The 20,105-nt window shown below is 36.9% G+C and overlaps 1 protein-coding gene across 1 annotated transcript; it reads right to left on the bottom strand.

Moving 5' to 3' along the window:
- Positions 1-2,539: 2,539 nt before the first annotated feature.
- LOC127636773 (large neutral amino acids transporter small subunit 4-like) lies at positions 2,540-19,077 on the bottom strand. Its single transcript, XM_052117493.1, has 14 exons — positions 19,016-19,077; positions 18,053-18,303; positions 11,368-11,662; positions 11,161-11,216; positions 10,947-11,023; positions 9,928-10,020; positions 9,186-9,319; positions 8,900-9,096; positions 7,772-7,915; positions 6,266-6,398; positions 5,964-6,096; positions 5,089-5,162; positions 4,826-4,949; positions 2,540-4,238 (listed from the first exon to the last, which is right to left on the bottom strand). Exons 2-14 carry the CDS (start codon positions 18,210-18,212, stop codon positions 4,077-4,079), a joined length of 1,782 nt encoding a protein of 593 aa, XP_051973453.1. The 5' UTR covers positions 18,213-18,303; positions 19,016-19,077; the 3' UTR covers positions 2,540-4,076.
- Between the last annotated feature and the right edge of the window lie 1,028 nt (positions 19,078-20,105).

The raw sequence follows: 20,105 nt of genomic DNA, 5'->3' as shown, positions 1-20,105 counted from the left end.
TCATTCTAGGGACCTTTTTTCTATTTCCCACAGATTCACTTCCTGATCTGGGCCGAGGGGGGCGTTAACGACAACCGTGGTGTCGTGACATACGTGTCGTGACGTCATGGGGGTGGATCGTGAGCAGCGTTAATGTCTTTAAAAAATGGGACGACCGGCGATGGATGGTCTGATGTGGTCGCCTTTGTGATGTAACAGCTGGTGGTCGTATTGAAATTATATAACAATAAGCCGGTACAGTCTATGTGTAACTCATCTGGATTCAGATCCCACAATTCAGATATTTTCTTGTGGTTATAGGCTACACAACTAAATACAGGATATCTGTGTGGTTTAATTCTAGTGTTTAGTCATAATGTTTCTGTGCCAGATCAGCACACTGGATTTTTGTTCACTCTCTTTACTTTACTTTACAATATACACCTAACTATGGAACATTTATCCTTCCATGTAATGTGTGTGTGTGTGTGTGTGTGTGTGTGTGTGAGCGTGTATTTATCACTTTGTGGGTACCAAATGTCCCCATAAGGATAGTAAAACCCGAAATTTTTGACCTTGTGGGGACATTTTGTCGGTCCCCATGAGGAAAACAGCTTATAAATCATACTAAATTATGTTTTTTGAAAATTTAAAAATGCAGAAAGTTTTCTGTGAGGGTTAGGTTTAGGGGTAGGGTTAGGTTTAGTGGATAGAATATAAAGTTTGTACAGTATAAAAACCATTATGTCTATGGAAAGTCCCCATAAAACATGGAAACACAACAAGTGTGTGTGTGTGTGTGTGTGTGTGTGTGTGTGTGTGTGTGTGAGCGTGTATTTATCACTTTGTGGGGACCAAATGTCCCCATAAGGATAGTAAAACCCGAAATTTTTGACCTTGTGGGGACATTTTGTCGGTCCCCATGAGGAAAACAGCTTATAAATCATACTAAATTATGTTTTTTGAAAATGTAAAAATGCAGAAAGTTTTCTGTGAGGGTTAGGTTTAGGGGTAGGGTTAGGTTTAGGGGATAGAATATAAAGTTTGTACAGTATAAAAACCATTATGTCTATGGAAAATCCCCATAAAACATGGAAACACAACATGTGTGTGTGTGTGTGTGTGTGTGTGTGTGTGTGTGTGTAAAAAGGTAATTCGGACTTTATATCTCAGAATTGTGACGTTTTTTCTCTAAACTTCAACTTAAGTTCTCGTAATTCTCATAATTACTTCTTGTAATTTGGACTATATATCCGCAGTTGCAACTTTATTTATCTTAATTCTAACTTTACATTACAATTGCGACATTATTTCTCATATTTCAATATTATATATCTCGCAGTTGCAACTTTATTTCTTGTCATTTTGATTTTATAAAATGCAGTATTTTTATCATTTCAATTTTATATCTCGCATTTGTGACTTTATTTCTCGTAATTTCGATTTTATATCTCGCAGTTATGACATTATTTCTCATAATTTTCACTTTCTATCTTGCAATTATGACTTTATTTCTCAATATTTTGATTTTATAACTCGCAGTTGCGACGTTATTTTTCATAATTTAGACTTTATATTTCACAATTGTGACTATTTCTCTTAATTTTGACTTCATTACTTGTGAAGTGGATCTGCAGAACATTATAACATATAATGTTATTTTTTAAAGAAATATTTTGTGCTGAACATGTTTTTATAATAAAAAAAAAACAATAATAAAAGTACCAAGACAACCCAGAAATACAACGTTCTCAAAGCCACAAGTCTAAAGAAATTATGTTTGAAATTTGAAGATGATCTAACAAAAAATGATGTTCCTGCAAGCGTTTTTCTCTGTAAAATTGCTTGAAGTGTACAGACAAAAATAAAGGCTCCGCCTTTCAAGACGACACAAAATCTGACTGCACTGCTTGACTATTATGAATAAAACTACGCCGCATTTTTAAAAATACACTTCGGAGATGGGCTCTTTTTGTTTACAGGAATCTAATATTTAAGATCATATACAGTTTTACAACATGAATGCTGCTCAGATTGCATAGTTTGTTGAAGAACGATGACGAAGGGTAATTCTTTCAGGCGAGATCTCATGTAAACTATGGAGAGTATATCAATATTTCTCAGATGTATCACTTTTATGGACAAAAAGTGCTATTGGATGTTTTTCAATGAACGCTTGCCATGGACAATTGACCCAAGTGTGGCGAACTGGATTCATCTGGCGATCGCATTTTCACAACAAAGGTGTGAAGTCCCGTTTTGATATTGCATATTTTCATTTGTACTCCTGGCACATTGCTATCGTAAAACAGAGATCGGATATCAATGTTGAACCCTTAGACCTTTGAAAAGATGCGTAATTTGTTAACATTTATTACATTTATAGATGATAGATTATATATAAAATGTAAGCAGAGTGACGTCACCACCGCGTGCAGTCGATTGCGGATCAACAGGTTAACTCTTAGGGAAGACTCATCTCATCTTTTCCATTAGTCACGCACAGCTTCTTACCAAAAGCTATCTAACAATAAATGAAAGCAAGATTAGCAATAATTAAAGTAATATTTTATTGACTATATGAAATCCTCAATAATACTGCCATATTAAACAAGAAATGTAGATTTTTAAAGAAATCAAAACTTAAAACAAATAGCTACTCCAACAAAGACATTTAAGTTAATAAAGCAACCTTTGCAAATAAGGTTGCAATGTCCATGTTGTCTGTTAGATTTAGAGACACAAAATATATAAATACATTAAACAAAACATCAAAAACATTTTCATAGAATCCGTGGTTCCAATCCTCTCATCAGCTATCAACATTGTTAACTGCACTGTAAGCTGAACAAAAGGTATTTACAAAAGGCACATTTGTGAGTTACGTTGTGCTTTCTAAAAACATTTCACTTTAGAGGTCCATGGGAACCTCATCATGCAATCACTGACATATGAATGCCAAATGACTGCTTACACACTCTGAAGTATCACAGAATGTTATTTTAGTACATAAGCACAAAATAAAAGAAAGAAAGAAAATGGAATTGCAAGTCTTGAGGGGTTTTATGGGACATGTGTGTGGGACAAAGTACTGTAGTTCCCCTGACATTTGGTTCTTTCAAAGCTTTGAGTCATCAGTCACTTAGTACAGATCATAACCAGTTCATTCAAGCCTATTTATGTGTGCATCTTATGTGCATGCAATAATATATATACAAACTGGAATACATAAATTGAGGCTTTCATAAACTACCTATGAACAAAGTAATCAGATTATATAATGCTTCCTTGTCACAAATGTATATCATTAGAAATATGTAAAATGACCTTGTCTGAATCATTATGAATGAATCTTGCAAGTTGTATTTTTGTGTATGTAAAGGTGTTGCACAACTAAAAGCACATGATACCTTTCATTACACCTGGAGGTACCATATATCATGATTTACTATTATTAGATTTAAAAGTTGTTGCCTTTTAGGCCCATGAGATCATGTAGATTGTACCTATACGGTAAGTAATTATGTTTCTTATTTTTTAAAATGAGCTGTGTGCCTCTTATAGAAGCATTTCTTGGCCTTTAACCTGCTGGAGTATTTTGTTTACACAAAACTAGGGCTTTACACACAAGACTATACTGATTTTACAACAGTGAAATCCCTAATGGAGGTTGGTAGAATGAATGAGGGTTTTTTAGAGGTGTTCCTGTGAAAGACAGTCTGTGTGGTCAGACTTGCTTCTTCAGCCCTTCTCAGTTTGCATAGTACATAACGGTGTATTCAAATCTTATGATAGCAAAGAAAAATTCAATGTTCCAATATGCAATAAATGGAAATATCTTTCTAAAGCACATAGGCCTTGTCTTTAGATTACGATAGGGTTAAAACTTTGTCACATGAACATGTCACATATCATTTCCCATGTTGCTTCATCCCTCTTTTCATCTATTAAGTTACTCAGATATTGGTTGAATAAGCCTCTGGAAAAGAGAGGCAAACAGCGTGCAATTGTCACTACTTCTGTGTGTGGCCATTATATTTTCTGTCTTTGCTTGTCTTTAAGTCTCATGCTTTTGTTTTTCCCTTTATCTGCTTTCTTTACACAAATGCCTCTGGTACTTCACTGCCATTGATTTTTAGGTAGATTTTAGCCATATTTTCTCTCTCCTTCCTCTTTTTGTGCAGAGTTTTTCTGAAGTACAGCAGGTAGAGAGGTAACAGGAATCCCAGCAAAGTAAGTACCAGCAGACCGACATTCACCTACATCAGAAAAAGAGGCAAAAAGACAGAGAGAAAGAGACATGAGGTCAAAACAAGCCTAACAGGCATTAATTCCATCCAGTATTACTACATGTCTCTTTTATGTATGTCCCTAAATCTGAGCTAAATCTGACAAAATCTCCCTTAGGGGACATCAAGTGATGTCCTCAATTGGAATATAATTTAATAAAGAAAGAAAAATCTAAATTGCTAAAAGTTTTTTAGGGGTAGGTTTATGGTTAATGTATCGCCACTATAATTAGCTTTAAATAAAAACAATGGAAGTCAAGGGTATATCCTTACTTAGATAAGCTAAGTAAACGTGTGTGTGTGTGTGTGTGTGTGTGTGAAGACATTTCTAATGTCCCCATAATTCAAATCGCTTAAAAAACGAAATACACTTTGTTTTATTGAAAATGTAAAAATACAGAAAGTTTTCTTTAAGGGTTAGGTTTAGGGGTAGGGTTAGGTTTATGGTTAGGGGATAGAATCAATATTTCGTACAGTATAAAAATCATTATGTCTATGGAAAGTAATGGCCAATGTGTGTGTGTGTGTGTGTGTGTGTGTGTGTGTGTGTCTAGTACCCAGAGTGGGTCTCCATTTAGTGGTCCCATCATAGCCATGAACAAAGGCTGCTGCAGCAGTGCAAATAAAGCGCTAACCAGAGACTGCATTCCAGTCAAACTGCCAAACTGAGTGGATGGGTACCTGCAGACATATAGCGAGATTTCCACAAGTTACAGAGAGAACAACGCTCCAGAACACTCACAATGAAGTGTTATCTCATTATATGCTTAATCTAGTTAATACTGGTAATATAACAAGCAGAATAAAATGATAAACTCACACAGCAGCATAAAGTCCACCAATGGCTGAGTGTATGAAACCTCTGACGATGGTGTGAAGAACAAACGAGAGCATCTAAAAAAAGAGAACAAGAGAGAGGACATGAGGACTTAATAAGAATAGAAAACAAAATACTTTAAGTAGGTAAAATAGGAAGGGGACAATGTGCATAACGGCCACTAGAGGGGAATATTGGACATCTAAGCAGAACCTCACAAAACATTTACCAAGGGTTCAGAATTCGGCTGGAAAGTTAACTTGACGATTCAAGAATAGTGAATAAAAGCTTTTCAGCACATTATAGTTGAACATTTGGTTTTCAAAATTGATTTCTCTTTAGTGCTGGGGACATTTCTGTTACAACTGAGGTGATCATTTTTCTATATGTATATTTGACCGCTCTCCACACAATTAAGCAATTTATACAGTATAATTCATTTGATTGAAAAAGACACGAGCAAATGCTCACCTAAACAGAGCGATCCATATTTAGCAAAGCAGTGTAACTAAAGTGTAACTATCATCAGAAAACCATAAAAGTGCGCAAGGGCCAGACAAAGATGATTGGTGGGCTGCCAGTTGACTAGCCCTGGGGTACTTTAACATAATTACGTTTCATTTCACAAGAAAAAATTGCAAAAAGAAAACGTGTTTTTTACTTGTATTAAGTTTAATATAAAGTGATCTAAAGTGTTACATCACATGGCATTTGCAGCTCAGTTGAGAAAAAGTTAAAGTAGATTGTTTCAAAGGAATATATTGTGATTCATTAGGATCAAAAGTATTTTTTTTTTCCCGATTGAGCAATCGGCCGGATTATTAGGCTGAATATATACGTACTTAGTTAATGGCAATCTTAAACACACACACACACACCTGAAGAGGGAGGTTAGGAATCAGGCAGGTGATACCAAAGCCGACGAGGAGGATGTTCGTGAAGATGAAGGCTCGTGTGGCATTGGTCACTTTCTGAATCTGTCTGTCTCTGCGTTTGGGTTGGGGCTCATCCCTGGAGACATGGCAAAAAAAACAAAGACATTTAAAGATCTATAAAGTCCATCTTTTTGAACTTTTAAAAATTCAAACAGCTGTCATTGATTTACTGGCATTTTTCCATTTTTAACTGATTTAGGTCACGTCCACGTCAACAGTTTAAACACAAGTGTTTCATAACCTACTTGATGGCCTCTCTTTGATTGATTTCTCCATCATCACATTCCTTGAGTTTCCAATCCATGATCTGACCGATGACCGGCGTCGTCATCAGGCACAAGAGTTGCATCACGCCGAAAATGGACGTGTAGAGGCTCACTGAGAGAGCGAGAGAGAGAGAAAGGGAGATTATATCATTGTCTAATGGATAATGTCTGAGGTTGGTTAATGACTACTCTGGTTAATGGCTGAGTTTATGGCACTTTGCAGGCTTGTGTATGCCTTATATCCAAGAGCACAGGTGTGCAGGGAGTGGGTTACGCTTGAGGTGATAGGACAGATTGCATTCAGGAGAAGGTTAAACGTTAGAATAACAAGCATGAGGGAACACACGCTCTATTGGTTTTTACTGCTAGTCAAATGTGCTGCTGAGATTCTTACCCAATTCCATTCTCTCAACTGCAAAAAATAAATAAATAAATAAAAACACCTTTAGTCATTTAAGAAAAAATAGACCTTTTCTACTGGGACATAAATTAAAAGATAACAAGACCTAACAAGATGTCAGAAATCGAATCTGTCTTTGAAAATCAAAATTTTTAAATACGAAAGAGGCAGTGCATTACAGTGATTTTATCAAGGGTAAGGGGCGTTTGTAGGCACAACATAAACAGCCTTTGGCTTGTTTTATGGGTGGTTTTTAAAGCACTATTTTTTAAAAATGATTCTGTGAAACTGCATTGAAACTACATGTATTGCAAATAGCTCTATACAAATAAAATACAATTTAATTATAAATATTAATAATCAGAATTCCTTGGCCAAGTAATAATAATAATATATATGCTGAGCGTTCGCGAACAGGATGCGTGATGCAAATCTTGTCATCAGCAGGGTGCTCGAGCACTGAACGTGTGCAGCCCAATTTTTCAAACCGTGCATCTTTGAACGCACAGAATGCGCATACGCCTGGAGATATTTGCATGAATTAGTGGATCCACAAGGTGGCAAAATTCACATTTGAGCTGGTAAATAACAGGAGACGAATGTAAAAACAACAACAGTATATATGCAGGTCAACAGCCTGTGTGTGAGGAGGTCAGGAGATACCTGCATCTGTATAACTCAAGTCTGAAGGAATAAGGAATATAATAGTTATGGGTCTATGAGACTCCTGAAGAGAAATTGTCCACATGCCAACCGCATGTGTATGCATGCACTGTCAAATATATATACTTTGTAAGGCTCGCGTTCGACTGTGCGTAGACGCTGAGCGTTAGCGTCAAAATCGAAGTATACTTTGGACTTAAGACAACTGATTACTGATTAGTAGTCTGAAACAGACTACTGATAAGCGGTCACAGGTGTTCATATATCAGCTATCCATATAACAGCACAGCTAAATGCACATCAGAATTTAGAGTCGGAATGGAATCTGTTTCCTTTTCACATTATAGTAATTTTGGTAATTGTAGAAAAAAGCATGCAGCCATTTGCATGCATTACCAGTACATGCATTTCCTCAAACACACCTGTGTTGAGATCTCCTCCACTAAGGGACTCCAAGATGTTGTTCATGGCTCCCATGTAGAAGATGAGACGGAGTTGAGTCACACACATGGTTACCAGACTCAACATGAACAGCGGACTTAAAATACTCTGCATGAACGATTGCGCTGTGAAGAAGAAAAACAAAGAGTTTACATCAATTCATAGAGAGAGCACCATGAGTTTGACCCAAAAGATGTCAGAAACATGCAAGCATGTGAACGCAAGTGCTTCTAGCTATGCAAGCTCAATTTGAATGCTTTATTTTCCAAAATGTATAAGAATGCTTTTGTAACACTATTATTCGATGTATATTCAGTGTTGCCACAAGGGGTAACTATAGCGAGCAATTGCGTAAACTTATCTTCTTCTATGGTCATTTTCTCTTTCATGTCAACTACTGTCAAGTGGAGCAATAGATTGAAAAATCCTAGCTGAAGGAGTTATTTAAATTGTCTGCAGGTTTATAGCTAGCTTTAATTAAGAGTAAATATAATACATCCTGTTTTATGGCGCATTAATTTGAAGGTAACTCTCTCGCCTTCTTGAGCACAAAGGTTTGTTACAACCAAAGTAATGCAAGAACGCACATTAAATGGATAGTTCTCCAAAAAAAAAAATAATTTACTCACACTCATGCCATAACATATGTGTCAGACTTACTTTCTTCTACAGAACACAAATGAAGATTCACATTATTTCACATTTAGAAAGTGAAAGTAAACATGGAAATTAACAGTAATTTTTTTATATATGTTTCTCACCCACACCTATCATATTTCTTCTGAAGACATGGATTTAACCACTTGAGTCTTATGCATTACTTTTATGTGGCCTTAAAAAGATTTTTGAACACCACTTGCATTGTAAGGACCAACGGAACTGAGATATTCTTCTAAAAATCTTTGTTTGTGTTCAGCAGAATAAAGAAGGTCATACACATCTGGTATGGCATGAGGGTGGGTAAATGATAAGAGAATTTTCATTTTGGGTGAACTATCCCTTTAAATAACGTACAATGGGAATACTTGCATCTGTGAATTTGCAAAGAGAATGTTTCTGGCCTAAAAAACTTTTTAATATGCCATTAATGTATAAACATTGTCACTTACACTCCTCCTTGGAGTCACCCTGCAGTTCCAGATCCATGGTGGATAGGCAGAGTTTGTGGCCCTCCTTGGCAGCGAGCTCTTTCTGTTTCAGAGTGTTGTCAACACTAAGACGCTTGCCGACTGTTGTCACCTGCCTATAAAACTGCTTGCCAGTGATCTTGTGGTCAAAGCCCAGCCAGCTGAATTTGATCTTGATACTGTATAGACAGAGAGAGAGAGAGACAGTTAGAAAATGTAGAATTCTTAAGTATATGAGAACAATATGTTTTTTATGTGAGTTTCGTACGAGTAATCCATGTCCTCAGGTCCAGGGAAAGGCTCCAGGGGCCAGTTGAAGAAGCAGTTGAAGAAGACGAGACCTGCACAGCCTGCCCAGACCACTAGAATCATGATAAAGGTAATGCCAAGGTCATAGATCACCTACAGAGAGAAACAACACAATCAAACAACACACAATAAACCAATCACTCAAGTCACCCATACCCCCAGCGGAGACTGATTTAATGTCATTCCTTAAGCTAGAAAAGATCAAATTCTCACTTAGAGGGTCAACTGAGGAATTCTACACTACATGGCAGCCTCTCCTCTCATATTTTGATAATGTAGTTATGACCCCTGCCACTTAGAGATAAGCAAAAAAATATATATTTTTCTAACCAGTTATACTATTGCAACAATGTACAAGGTACAGATACAAGTTGTTTTATGTGATACATTGATGGAGAAAGGTGGACCAACTTGGTGTGGGAGATTGTATTTAATATTTAATTTTGTATTAAGTTTTGTATTTGTTATTATTATTATTCTTTTGTTCTTTCTTTCTTTTTTACCTTTTTCTACATGTATGTCTGTTTATTTAAAAAAAAAAATGGTCACACATGTAATCATACAAGATTTATGTCATTTGATGTGATGTGTTCCAATAAACAAATTTATAAACAAAATTTAAAAAAATAAACCAATCACTCTTAGACCATTGTCTAAGAACACAATGTTGGAATATGATAATTTGTATTAACCTAACAAACCTTAACCCCGGGAAAGGTGACAGCCGAGGAGGCATATGAGCCAATCATAAGTGCGATGAAGGTGGAACGAAGGTCACCAAACATGTTGGGCAACTGAGAGAAAACAAGGGAACATATAAAAAAATTATTCAATAAAAAATTACTTCATTTACACAGACAGACAGAGGACAGCTCTATTAGGAATTAGGATGAAATGAAAGTGTTCTGCAGAAGAAAAAAGTCATACACATCTGGGATGGCATGAGGATGAGTAATTATGAGAACATTTTCATTTTTGGGTGAACTATCGCTTTAACAAAGCTTCAGACCAAAGATAAATTCTATGACTTTTACCAGTGGAAAATGTACTCTTTGAAGTTTGCGTGAGACTTTTTTCCCCTCCAGAACTAAAATAATGTATACAATTTCATGTCCAGTAAGAAAACAGCTATTTATTGATGGAACATTTTCTCAATTAGCCATTAGCAGGAGAGGCAAAAGTTTATTTTTGACCCTCTGTGAGTTCATAGTCATGTATTTTCTCAGATCACGCTGAGCTCATGCCAACAGGAGGCTGCTCTTACTGCATCAGCACACTGGGTAGTACACCATCAGGAGTTAATGCATGGTGCCAGCACAGCAGCAGGAGCAAGTCAGCAGGACAAATAGTGAACTAAGACGCACAGATGGATCTAATGATTAACCTACTGTGTTACGCTTGAGAGATGCTGAGACGAGAGAGAATGGAAGGAATAAAAAAAAAAAAAGAGAGACATGAATTTCCATGCTCGTCCAGGCTGCTTTATGTTGGTTTTGTGCTGGTCTTGCTGGTAGATGAGCATGACCAGACTTTTGACCAGCCAAAATATGCTGAGCAAGTTAAGAGGCCTGGTAAAGAAACCAGCACACCAGCATCTAAAACACAACATACATTGGTGACCAATGTAGGTCTTGTCAACAGGGGAGAGCTGGAGGAATGCAGCACTAAAATTGTGCATTTATGAATATGTTAACACAAACTCACATGTGCACACACTCACCGTAAGTGAAGTGAAGGTCATACACATTCCTCCAAAGCCATTAAAGGTAAGCGCAATGAAGATCAGGACAGACAGATCTAGAAAAAACAGGCAGATGACGCATTGTAATTATCTCCAGCATAAAAACATGATCATCCACACAAAAACATATACAGGATGTATTCCATCACTGTGTGAATCCTGATTCAAGTTTAATTGTATATGATGTTCTCACCATTTGGGTTGCTGGCTCCATAAGCGATCATGAGGCACGAGAGGGAAAAACAGGCACTGGAAACAAAGACAAGACACTTGACGGTCAATTCATCAGGAAAAACCAACTCCAAATTTCACACAGCTAATATATTGGCAAATCAGACCCTATATATTCAAGATATGTAAATTATATACACGTTATATTGAGAACAAACTTGATACCTACCTGCCAAGCAGACGGAGTTTGCGTGGGCCGTATTTGTCCATGACGATTCCGAGAGGGAGCGTGATAGCGCTGAGCAGGAAGGAGCCCACAGTGAAGGCCAGATTGAGCATCTCATCCTGCTCCTTACAGATCAGCCAACCGTTCATCCTCTGGTGGTCTTCTGAATGGTTCAGAGGAACCACCTCCATGCCTCCATCATGCTGGACTGACTGGAACTCATCATATTCATATTCTGCATCATCAGACAATGATGAAGACACAGATGGCAAGGAGAAGTTTGCTGTCAAGCTATTGCCTGTAGAAGACAATGGAAAAAAAGAGAGAGTTTAACATGTCTAAGACATACTTTTAGACAATCCGTTTAGACAATCACACTTAAACCAGGATTTATATGGTTTCTAGTTGTTAGAAACTGGTGAATCAAGCTGGTTAGCTGGACCAAGTTGGTTTAGGTGGTTGTGCAGATTGACTACCAGCTGGTGGGGCCCAGGCTGACCTGGTAGACTGGTCTGGTTATGCATGGTATACCATCTCTTGGTTTCAAAGTCAAGATTTATGTAAAAAAGAGATCTGTTGGAAAGTCCTGATAAAACAATAATGGTTTCAAGCTTGTTGAAGCTGGTCATATATGGTAATTTGCTGGTCCAAGCTCATTTAGGTGGTTGATCAGCTTTACTATCAGCTGATGGGGGCATGGTAGAACTGGTAGGCCATATTGATCAACCTGGGCTGGTTAGATCTTGTAAACCTTCTCTTAGTGTCAAAGTCAAGAATAACATAAATGAGAGACCCTGCTAGACAATCCAGTTAAAACCAGGTTTTGTATGGTTTCTAACTGGTTCAAGCTGGTCATGTATAATCATTAGCTGGTCCAAGTTTGTTTAGTTAGTTGGTGAGCTGTATTATTATCTTGAGGGACCATGGTTGACCTGGTAGACCACCTTGGTCTTGACTGAGCAACAAACCAGCAAGCATGTTCCAAAAACCAGTTTGACTTCTTTATGGACCATTCACAAAGAACATGTTCTTGAGCAAAAAAATTAATAAATAAAAAGCTAGATGCAGGGTCAAGAATAGTGCACAACGCAGGTATAACGCATCTGGTATGAACGACCCCTTAGTCGGTTAGTTGGTGTGACCTGATACAATTTTTGCAAATTAACTACTCATGAGGTCACGAGTTCTGCTACACTAATTCCAGTAAAGTGAGAAAACTCAGATGTTGGTGTAAAAACTGAGCGAGGGCTGAGAGAAAGAGAGATGCTGAAAACGTGCAGGAGGGAGATGAGAATGAATCAGTCACATGCGTCCCTGCTGTGAGTCCTACTGTGACATAAGCATCAAATACTTGCTACTTTGGATGCTGTCCAATCACGCAGATGAGACATGTGCAGACTCCCATAATTCTTGATAGTTCCTTGAATATCACAACTGAGATTTCTCAAAACTTGCACTCTACAGCCTTGTCAACACACCATGAGTGGAACAGTTAGTGGAATAATGCAAGGTTGCAGGAGGTAAAGACACTATGAGTTTGCTTGAAGACTGTGTGGAATTGTCTGTACATAGACCATTTTTGACACAACAAGTACAATGAAACTTGCTAGGAAAGCTCAACTTGGTTAATGTGTAACTACAACTTAAATGTAGCTGTGGTGCCTATGGTTGAAAGTTACAGAATGTTTGTACTTCTAAACAATTTACTCCACTGTAAATGGATATGTGCATTTTTTAAGATGATGTGTGTAATATTTGTGATGTTGAAATACTTTCTTGTATCCCAGTTTAATATGCAGATTATAAAGTAAGCTATTTATAGGTTATTTCACCTCAAATAAACTTTACTAACATTAGTAACAATATGGCCCTGTGTTTGTTTGAGTGGCCTGTAAAGCCAGACACAGCTAAACTGGCTTAAACAATGGCATAAGTTATCTGTTTAGACAACCAACAGAATGCTTAAGAAAATTTCTGGAATATTCTTAAATAAAAGATTTATATTTGCAATTCAGTTTGGAGACTCTAGTGTCGCATATATATGCCAGAGTTGATTCAGTCATATTAAAGTATATTTTTGTCTTTTGACTTTGAATAAAATCAGTAAATATAGATGCTACCACATGAAGTCTACATAATTTAAGCACTACCCATTTTAAACCAGCTTGAATCTGCATGGAATTATTCCTGGTTTAAGTTGGTCTGCTAAACAGGGTGTTCTTTATGACTGCAACCACAAAGTTCCTGAGGTAGAGCTTCACCCGGTTGAAAAATTCTTGGAATGAGGAATCACTAGAAAGGTTTCAATAAAGACCTGAGATAAGGGCTGGGAATGATAGAAAGCAGAAATCACATATTTGCTATTCCTTTATCTTGTTCTGCTGTGAGAACAATGTTTATAATCGTCCTTTTGGACCATTGTACAATCCATCTTTGTATTATCTCACTGTATACATATAAACTCTGATACTGAGCCAGGTGACAAAGGATTGCACTCCATTAATAGCAGCTGGCACATTGGAACTAGATAATATGACTTGACCTGAATGTGTGTTCCACATAGCCTAAAATGCCTATGGTTGATACATTTTAGTCCTCTCTTGAAAAATATCAAACACATGTGAAACTGCATTATTTTTTAGAAACATGTAAACTGAATATGGTTTAGTGTTAATGTGGCCTTGGAAAATACTTTTGAGAAGTTATAGTGGGGTAAAAATGAATAAGACTGGTTTAATTCAGAAAGAGCAGGAAAATATAAGCTTTTTCTCATTTGTTTATGCAACATTTCCAGGTCCCAATATGCCACCCAGTTGCAAAGTTATGCTAAAAGTGGGTGTCGAATGTTATCGGGGGTGGGGGTGGGGGGTACCGAAAGATACACGTGTACTAGTTTCCACAGCTACAATGGAAGAGGCTGTCAACTCCAAGCGTGCTTTAAAAATCAGTGTGGAATGTTCAGATGTGTTTCGAACTCGGTCGTGAACTCTCTCACACCAAAAAAGAGGGCTTGGGATTTGCCACAACTGAGGAAGAGCAGGTTCTAAAGCTTGCTCTGGCTTCTTTCCTAAACCAAGCCTGTGTGTGAACGGAGTTCCCAATTTGGGCATTATTAATGGCTACAAAAAGTCATTGGGGTTGGCAGGAGATGTATGCAATCGTTTTTGTTGAGGATGCACGAGTGGCAGTCCTGGCTAACTTGATGGCCCAGGTGAGATAAAGCATGGCCAAAGGAACAAATAAAACACCTTTAAGCAACTTCAGTTTGTATTAGCATAAGACGTAATAGTCTAATTGTACAGTTTACAGTTAACATGCAAGGTGACCTGGGAATGAAAATCCTGACCTAAAAAACATATTTTTTTTAAATGTATAATTGCAGCTGAACTTGACAGTCAGTTATAACCACAAATTTTCATTGAATGAAAAAGAGCAGCTTTGATATTTTTAAACTAACTAAACTGAAAACATGATTGTGTATAATTTGTAAGGTAAAATTATTAATTAAATAAAAACGTTTTTTAATACAACCAGGGGGGAAAAAGACATTTTTTAGGTTAGGCCTACTTGACAAACAGGTATTACACTGGGTGAGTAGATGATGACAGATTTTTTTGTTTAAAGCAGTTGATATCTGGTAGGCACAACTCTGACAGTTGAATCTGTAATTTCCATCACACCATACTCAATCTCTTTTGTTTTACATCCAAAAGTCATGCAACTTAAAGGTACACTCAATAACTTTTTGAAGTATGTCGAAATGGCTCGCATTGGCTTACACTGACGCCTAGTGGCTTGGATGCTATATCATTGAAACACAGTCGTTTACAGTTACCAACACCATTATAGAAATTCACTATGCAGAAAGCCAGAATAATTTAATCCATGAATAAAAGTTTCCAATAACAGGGTAGTTACTGTGATTTAGTGAGTAGTATTCAGCTTGTCATATGATTCTAACATGGCTGCCCTCATGAGTCGCCCTTGCTCCATGTAGAATAAAAGTGCTTTTATAAGGTTATTGATGTGACTGAACTCTTCATCTCATGAGTGGACATGATGTTATACATAAGTTTCAACTGAGTGCAACTTTAATTATAAAAAAAACCCTACACTTAGCAAAAAAACTGAATTGTGTGTTTGATAGAAGGGTTGATAGAGGAACAAAGATGTGAGAATGAACCTACTGAACCCGATTAAGCAGTGTATTAGATAACCTTACAGTAATAAACTGTCTTGTCTTTCACATACTGCTATGATAACGATAAGTAATTAATATTGCTTTTCATCTATCTGATCCTTCAACTATTTTTACTGATAGGGCTATTGCCATGCAATTTACTCCAAGAGTCACATGGAAATTAAATTCCCATCCCAAACAGGAGAGTTTACTTAAAATTCTCAAAAATGATTATAATTATTTATAGGCTTCGTGTATGTGCACTCATATTCAGTAACACACATTCCAAAAATGGAAGAAAAAAAAACATTTATACAACTGTGTGAAGAAATAAACACATTTGAATCATTATATTTTAAACTAAAATCTTTAGGATGATATAAACTTTTAGTTGAATACATGCATCAACTTCCCAATACAAAAGATGGATGGACAGATTATGGTCCAAGACAAGTAGGAGAGAATACAAGGAGGGGTTGTTCTTTTCATTCACAGTCATTAGTTTATTGGCCAGATCTAATCAAATGTAAGGCACATTACATCTATACACATTACAAAGTGACCCTAACCCTATTTTAGCTGAGAGAGGTGGGAGTAAAGACTTTGTTGTAGATAATCAAACTGTGCACTAAACCACAAACCTCACATGCTTCAATCCATGCTAAACAGTCAAAAAGGAAGACTGTAGTGTAAATATGACTCCTGCTATATGGCACATTGTCCTGGACCTTTGAGTATTATCTGTGGACTTTAAGACAACACATTCTTACTGCTGAATTTCACAGATTTTGCTGTCTTGTGCACCAGCAATTTTCGCTGAGACAGACCTATTACGTCACAACAATGTGACAGACCAAAAGGACAGTCAATCAACTGAGTAATGTCACAAAACAGGAACTAGGACTTTTTATGGCTTTTCAAGCACGTTTTCATGCTATTTTTTTTGTTTACAAGCACAGCTTTGCTCTGTCAAACAGAGAGACAGACACGTGAGATGCCTACAACTCAACCCTGAAGAAGCGGTTTTCCTAGATCTACCAAAACGATAAGCCTCCTACAATTTCCTTCACATTCAACTCATTTTATCTTCCCTTGCCCCTCGTCTCCCCCTTCCTCTGCTTGGAACTTTCAAACCTGCTTTTGTGATTTAATCAGTCCCCGTGTTCTTATAAATAAATACTGACAATCCAAGAGAAAACAAGGGAAAATGGCATCAACAGTCACATTGAGAACTTAAGTCTGAGGCTCTAAAAGCAGATAGGAAAATCTTAATTTACATAAAATAGGCCATAAGACCATTACTAAACTATACTTAACATTAGGCCTCTCGGTTTAAGGGTGCCTTTGATTAGGTCAGATCACTTCACATTCCAGTGTTTTACAGAGCTTTGGAACTGTGATTAACAGCTGATTTAATGGAAGTTGCAGCAGCAGATAAGGGGATTCTTCCTTGTTAGAGAAGGTGAGCACAAAAGTGTTTTGATTGGAATCTGCTACAATCAGCTACACCAGTTGTTCTCAACCTTTTTGACACCAAGAATATGGATTTTTTCATTGCATCGTGATCTTTGATCTCGATTCTTAAATCCCAAGAATCCTTTTACTCTATGTGTAATGGTATCTCCATTGCAATGAGAGAAAATCACTCGCATCAGCCAAATTTCAAGCTATGCGACTAAAATGTATATATTTGGCAACTGGCTGGTAAATGTTTACATTTCACTCACCAATAATTGTGTAGTATAGTGGTGAAGTATTTAGCCTTGAGACACAATCACTGCGTGTTGAGAGTAATAGTAGCATGTATTGTGTCTCCAAAGTCGAGATCCATACAACCGATATGTTATTGAATAAGGTCTCTTTAAATATCCATTCTGTTGTTTACAGTCAGAAGTTAATCAAAAACAACAAAAAATAAACATTTGCTTCAAATCACGCATAGCGCAGATACAATAAAGCCATTCGAGTCCTCTCTCGTTAACAAGCTCTCATTTACAGACACTTTTTTACAGAAATGCCAGTATTCAAACTAATCAATGTACGTAAATACCTCTAAATAGAAAAAAATTAATATATTAAATAATAACCATGTAATAAAAAATTATATATGCAATGGATTATCATATTTATTAATTGCATATATGATTTGTTCATTTTTAAAAAGCTAAAATGTGACCAAAGTGATAAAAAACTAATAAAATATAATCAGTAAAATGTATATTTTCATAATGAAACCTAGTTAGAAGGTCCCCTGTATAATTAACAGCATTAGCTGGGAGAGAATTTATTTCATATGTTAGCAAAAGGGACATAATAACTGACACATGAATCAAAATCTAATTGGAATCTAATTGGGAGCCCTATTCTTCATGCATTGATCAGAACATTGGTTTGTGGATTGTTCTTATATGTTTTTTCAATAATAAAAAAAGTTCTTATGAAGGTGTAAAACCCACTCAAACTGTATTTTATCTTTTTTTAAGATAAACGTTTCAGATTAGTTCTTACCTGGCTCTGTGCAGAGGTACGAATAGAAGCCTTCAGACTTTAGCATGATGAGTAATGAACCCCAGCCCAGTAGGACAGCAGAGAAGAGCAAGTTTTCAATAATGGCTGTTAATGCCATCCACCAGCGACGGGCAAATGCCGTGGCCAGAGTGGGTGCCATGGCTGAAAGGAGTAGGAAAGCAGACAGATAAGAAGGTGGTTGACAGGGTTTGGTGGGATCAGACCTCAGAGTGTGGAGGGGATCCTTTGATCTGAGGAAGAAAAAGTGGGAGAAGTTTGTTAAGACTTAAATAAGAATTTAAATGGATTCATCATGTAATTATATTGCTATATAGAAATGGCTCAAATAAATAAAATAAATACTAAGTGTCCTAACAATTTGAACATGTTCTTTTCAATTTTTTCACATCTGTGAAAGGCTCATTGAGAGGATTAACAAAAAGTGACTTCAGAGGCTAACTCCTTTGTTACTTATATTACTGTAAAGTGAATCTCACTTCTTTCAAAGTCAGTTGGGCTCTTTTGCGATACATTGCTTGAGGGAGTAAAATTCAATTTGCAACAGACTCCCACATTGTTTAGACACCGGATATCAAATAGAGCAGTGTCAGCTGTTAAGGTTAGAGAAATTCTGACATGAACTAGATTAAATATGTTTCTGTGTGTTGCATTTATGTCTTTGTATCACTAAATTTCATTTTTTACCAGCTTATTCATGATCAGAGAATGATGAATAATATAGTAGTTTAACAACTGCTCTTCAGCTCAAATAAACTCCGGCAAAAAAAAAAAAAAGAAAAAAGAAACTGTATATAGGCTAACATTTTTATAACAGGTTAAAATAACAGAAGTGTACTGTCCTCGTCCTCTCAACTACATCATGATATCTGACGGTGCTCACATACTGTATACATACATTTCACGTGCTCAAATATGCTATTAAAATATATAATGAACACATACCTTTGAGAGAAAGGCAATTTCTGTAATGTCGCTCTCTCTCTCTCTCTCTCTCTGCAGTAATCGGCTCTAACTTTCAGAAATTCTTTCATGGCAACTGCCTAATTTATAGCAGTTGCATGTGTGAAAACATCGGAGCGTTTCAATTGGCTGCATTGGGAGGCTGACTATAACTATCAGCCAATCAGCTGGGAGCCTCAAGCTGCATTGAAACATCACGGGCCGTCCACAGGTGATCAGCAGCTCACTTCAGTCGATCGCTTTTACTGTACTTGATGTCGCAATAACTTCCAGATATTTATCTTGGCTAAAAGAAGTGGATGCATTGGATTTGAGTGTGTGCAGGAAGTTGATTTAGCTATTTGTCGCCTCATTAAATGTAGGCTATCATTTTGTTTTTAGAATCAATCTTGAAATCAGTTTTTTCGACGGTTAGTTTATTGATTAGGGTGTTTCCTAAAACTCCAGATTAGACTAGAAACTCGCCATTGTTTTATTAAAAAATGAAAGATGAAGGCTGATTTAATCCCTCCTTGGGATAATTAGGCTGCAGTTAGATTCAATTATAAATCGTTGACATATACATATCGAGATATGTATTTTATTGTTAGTGACTGTAAACATCAGTAATAGACATGAGGTGAACGAAGGTTGCAAATTGCAAAACGTAGATAACACGACAAAAACACAGCAGTAACCGTCATCTTCAGAACTCAGGGATCAATACAAACAGCTCGAAGTCTCTGACAAAGTTACGCAGGTTGATGAGATAGTTAACACACGATAATGTTTCACTTCCATCACAAATAGATACGTGTTGTACTGACAGTTGCCATAGTTTCCAGCAAAGTATGATAGTTATTATCATAGGGGGAACGCGAGACGCGGCGCAAGGGTCAAAGACCCGTCTAGTGCAGGACGATTGAAAAACAACAGATTCGGTGTGAACGGCCCCTAAGATAGTTTCACTCACACATCAAGTGTGTTGTTGTGCTGAGAATTTTACTAAATTCCTTCATGTAGTATTAAATGGATCAGTGCAGCAGTGCACTGGTCACCTTAGTGACGGCAGATATAATTTCCTCGTGTTATT

Source organism: Xyrauchen texanus, chromosome 44 (genome assembly GCF_025860055.1).
Source record: "Xyrauchen texanus isolate HMW12.3.18 chromosome 44, RBS_HiC_50CHRs, whole genome shotgun sequence".
In the NCBI taxonomy this organism is placed as follows: Eukaryota; Metazoa; Chordata; class Actinopteri; order Cypriniformes; family Catostomidae; genus Xyrauchen; species Xyrauchen texanus.
The sequence above is the reverse complement of the archived record's forward strand: the minus strand, read 5'-3'. Positions and strand labels throughout refer to the sequence as shown.

What these genes read in the sequence shown, in the direction of transcription:
- LOC127636773 (XM_052117493.1), bottom strand. Translation starts at nt 18,212, where the DNA reads ATGGCACCCACTCTGGCCACGGCATTTGCCCGTCGCTGGTGGATGGCA. An exon ending in GTACCTCTGCACAGAGCCAG is followed by an intron (nt 11,663 to 18,052) that starts GTAAGAACTAAT and finishes TGTCTTCTACAG; the next exon opens with GCAATAGCTTGACAGCAAAC. An exon ending in AAACTCCGTCTGCTTGGCAG is followed by an intron (nt 11,217 to 11,367) that starts GTAGGTATCAAG and finishes CTTTGTTTCCAG; the next exon opens with TGCCTGTTTTTCCCTCTCGT.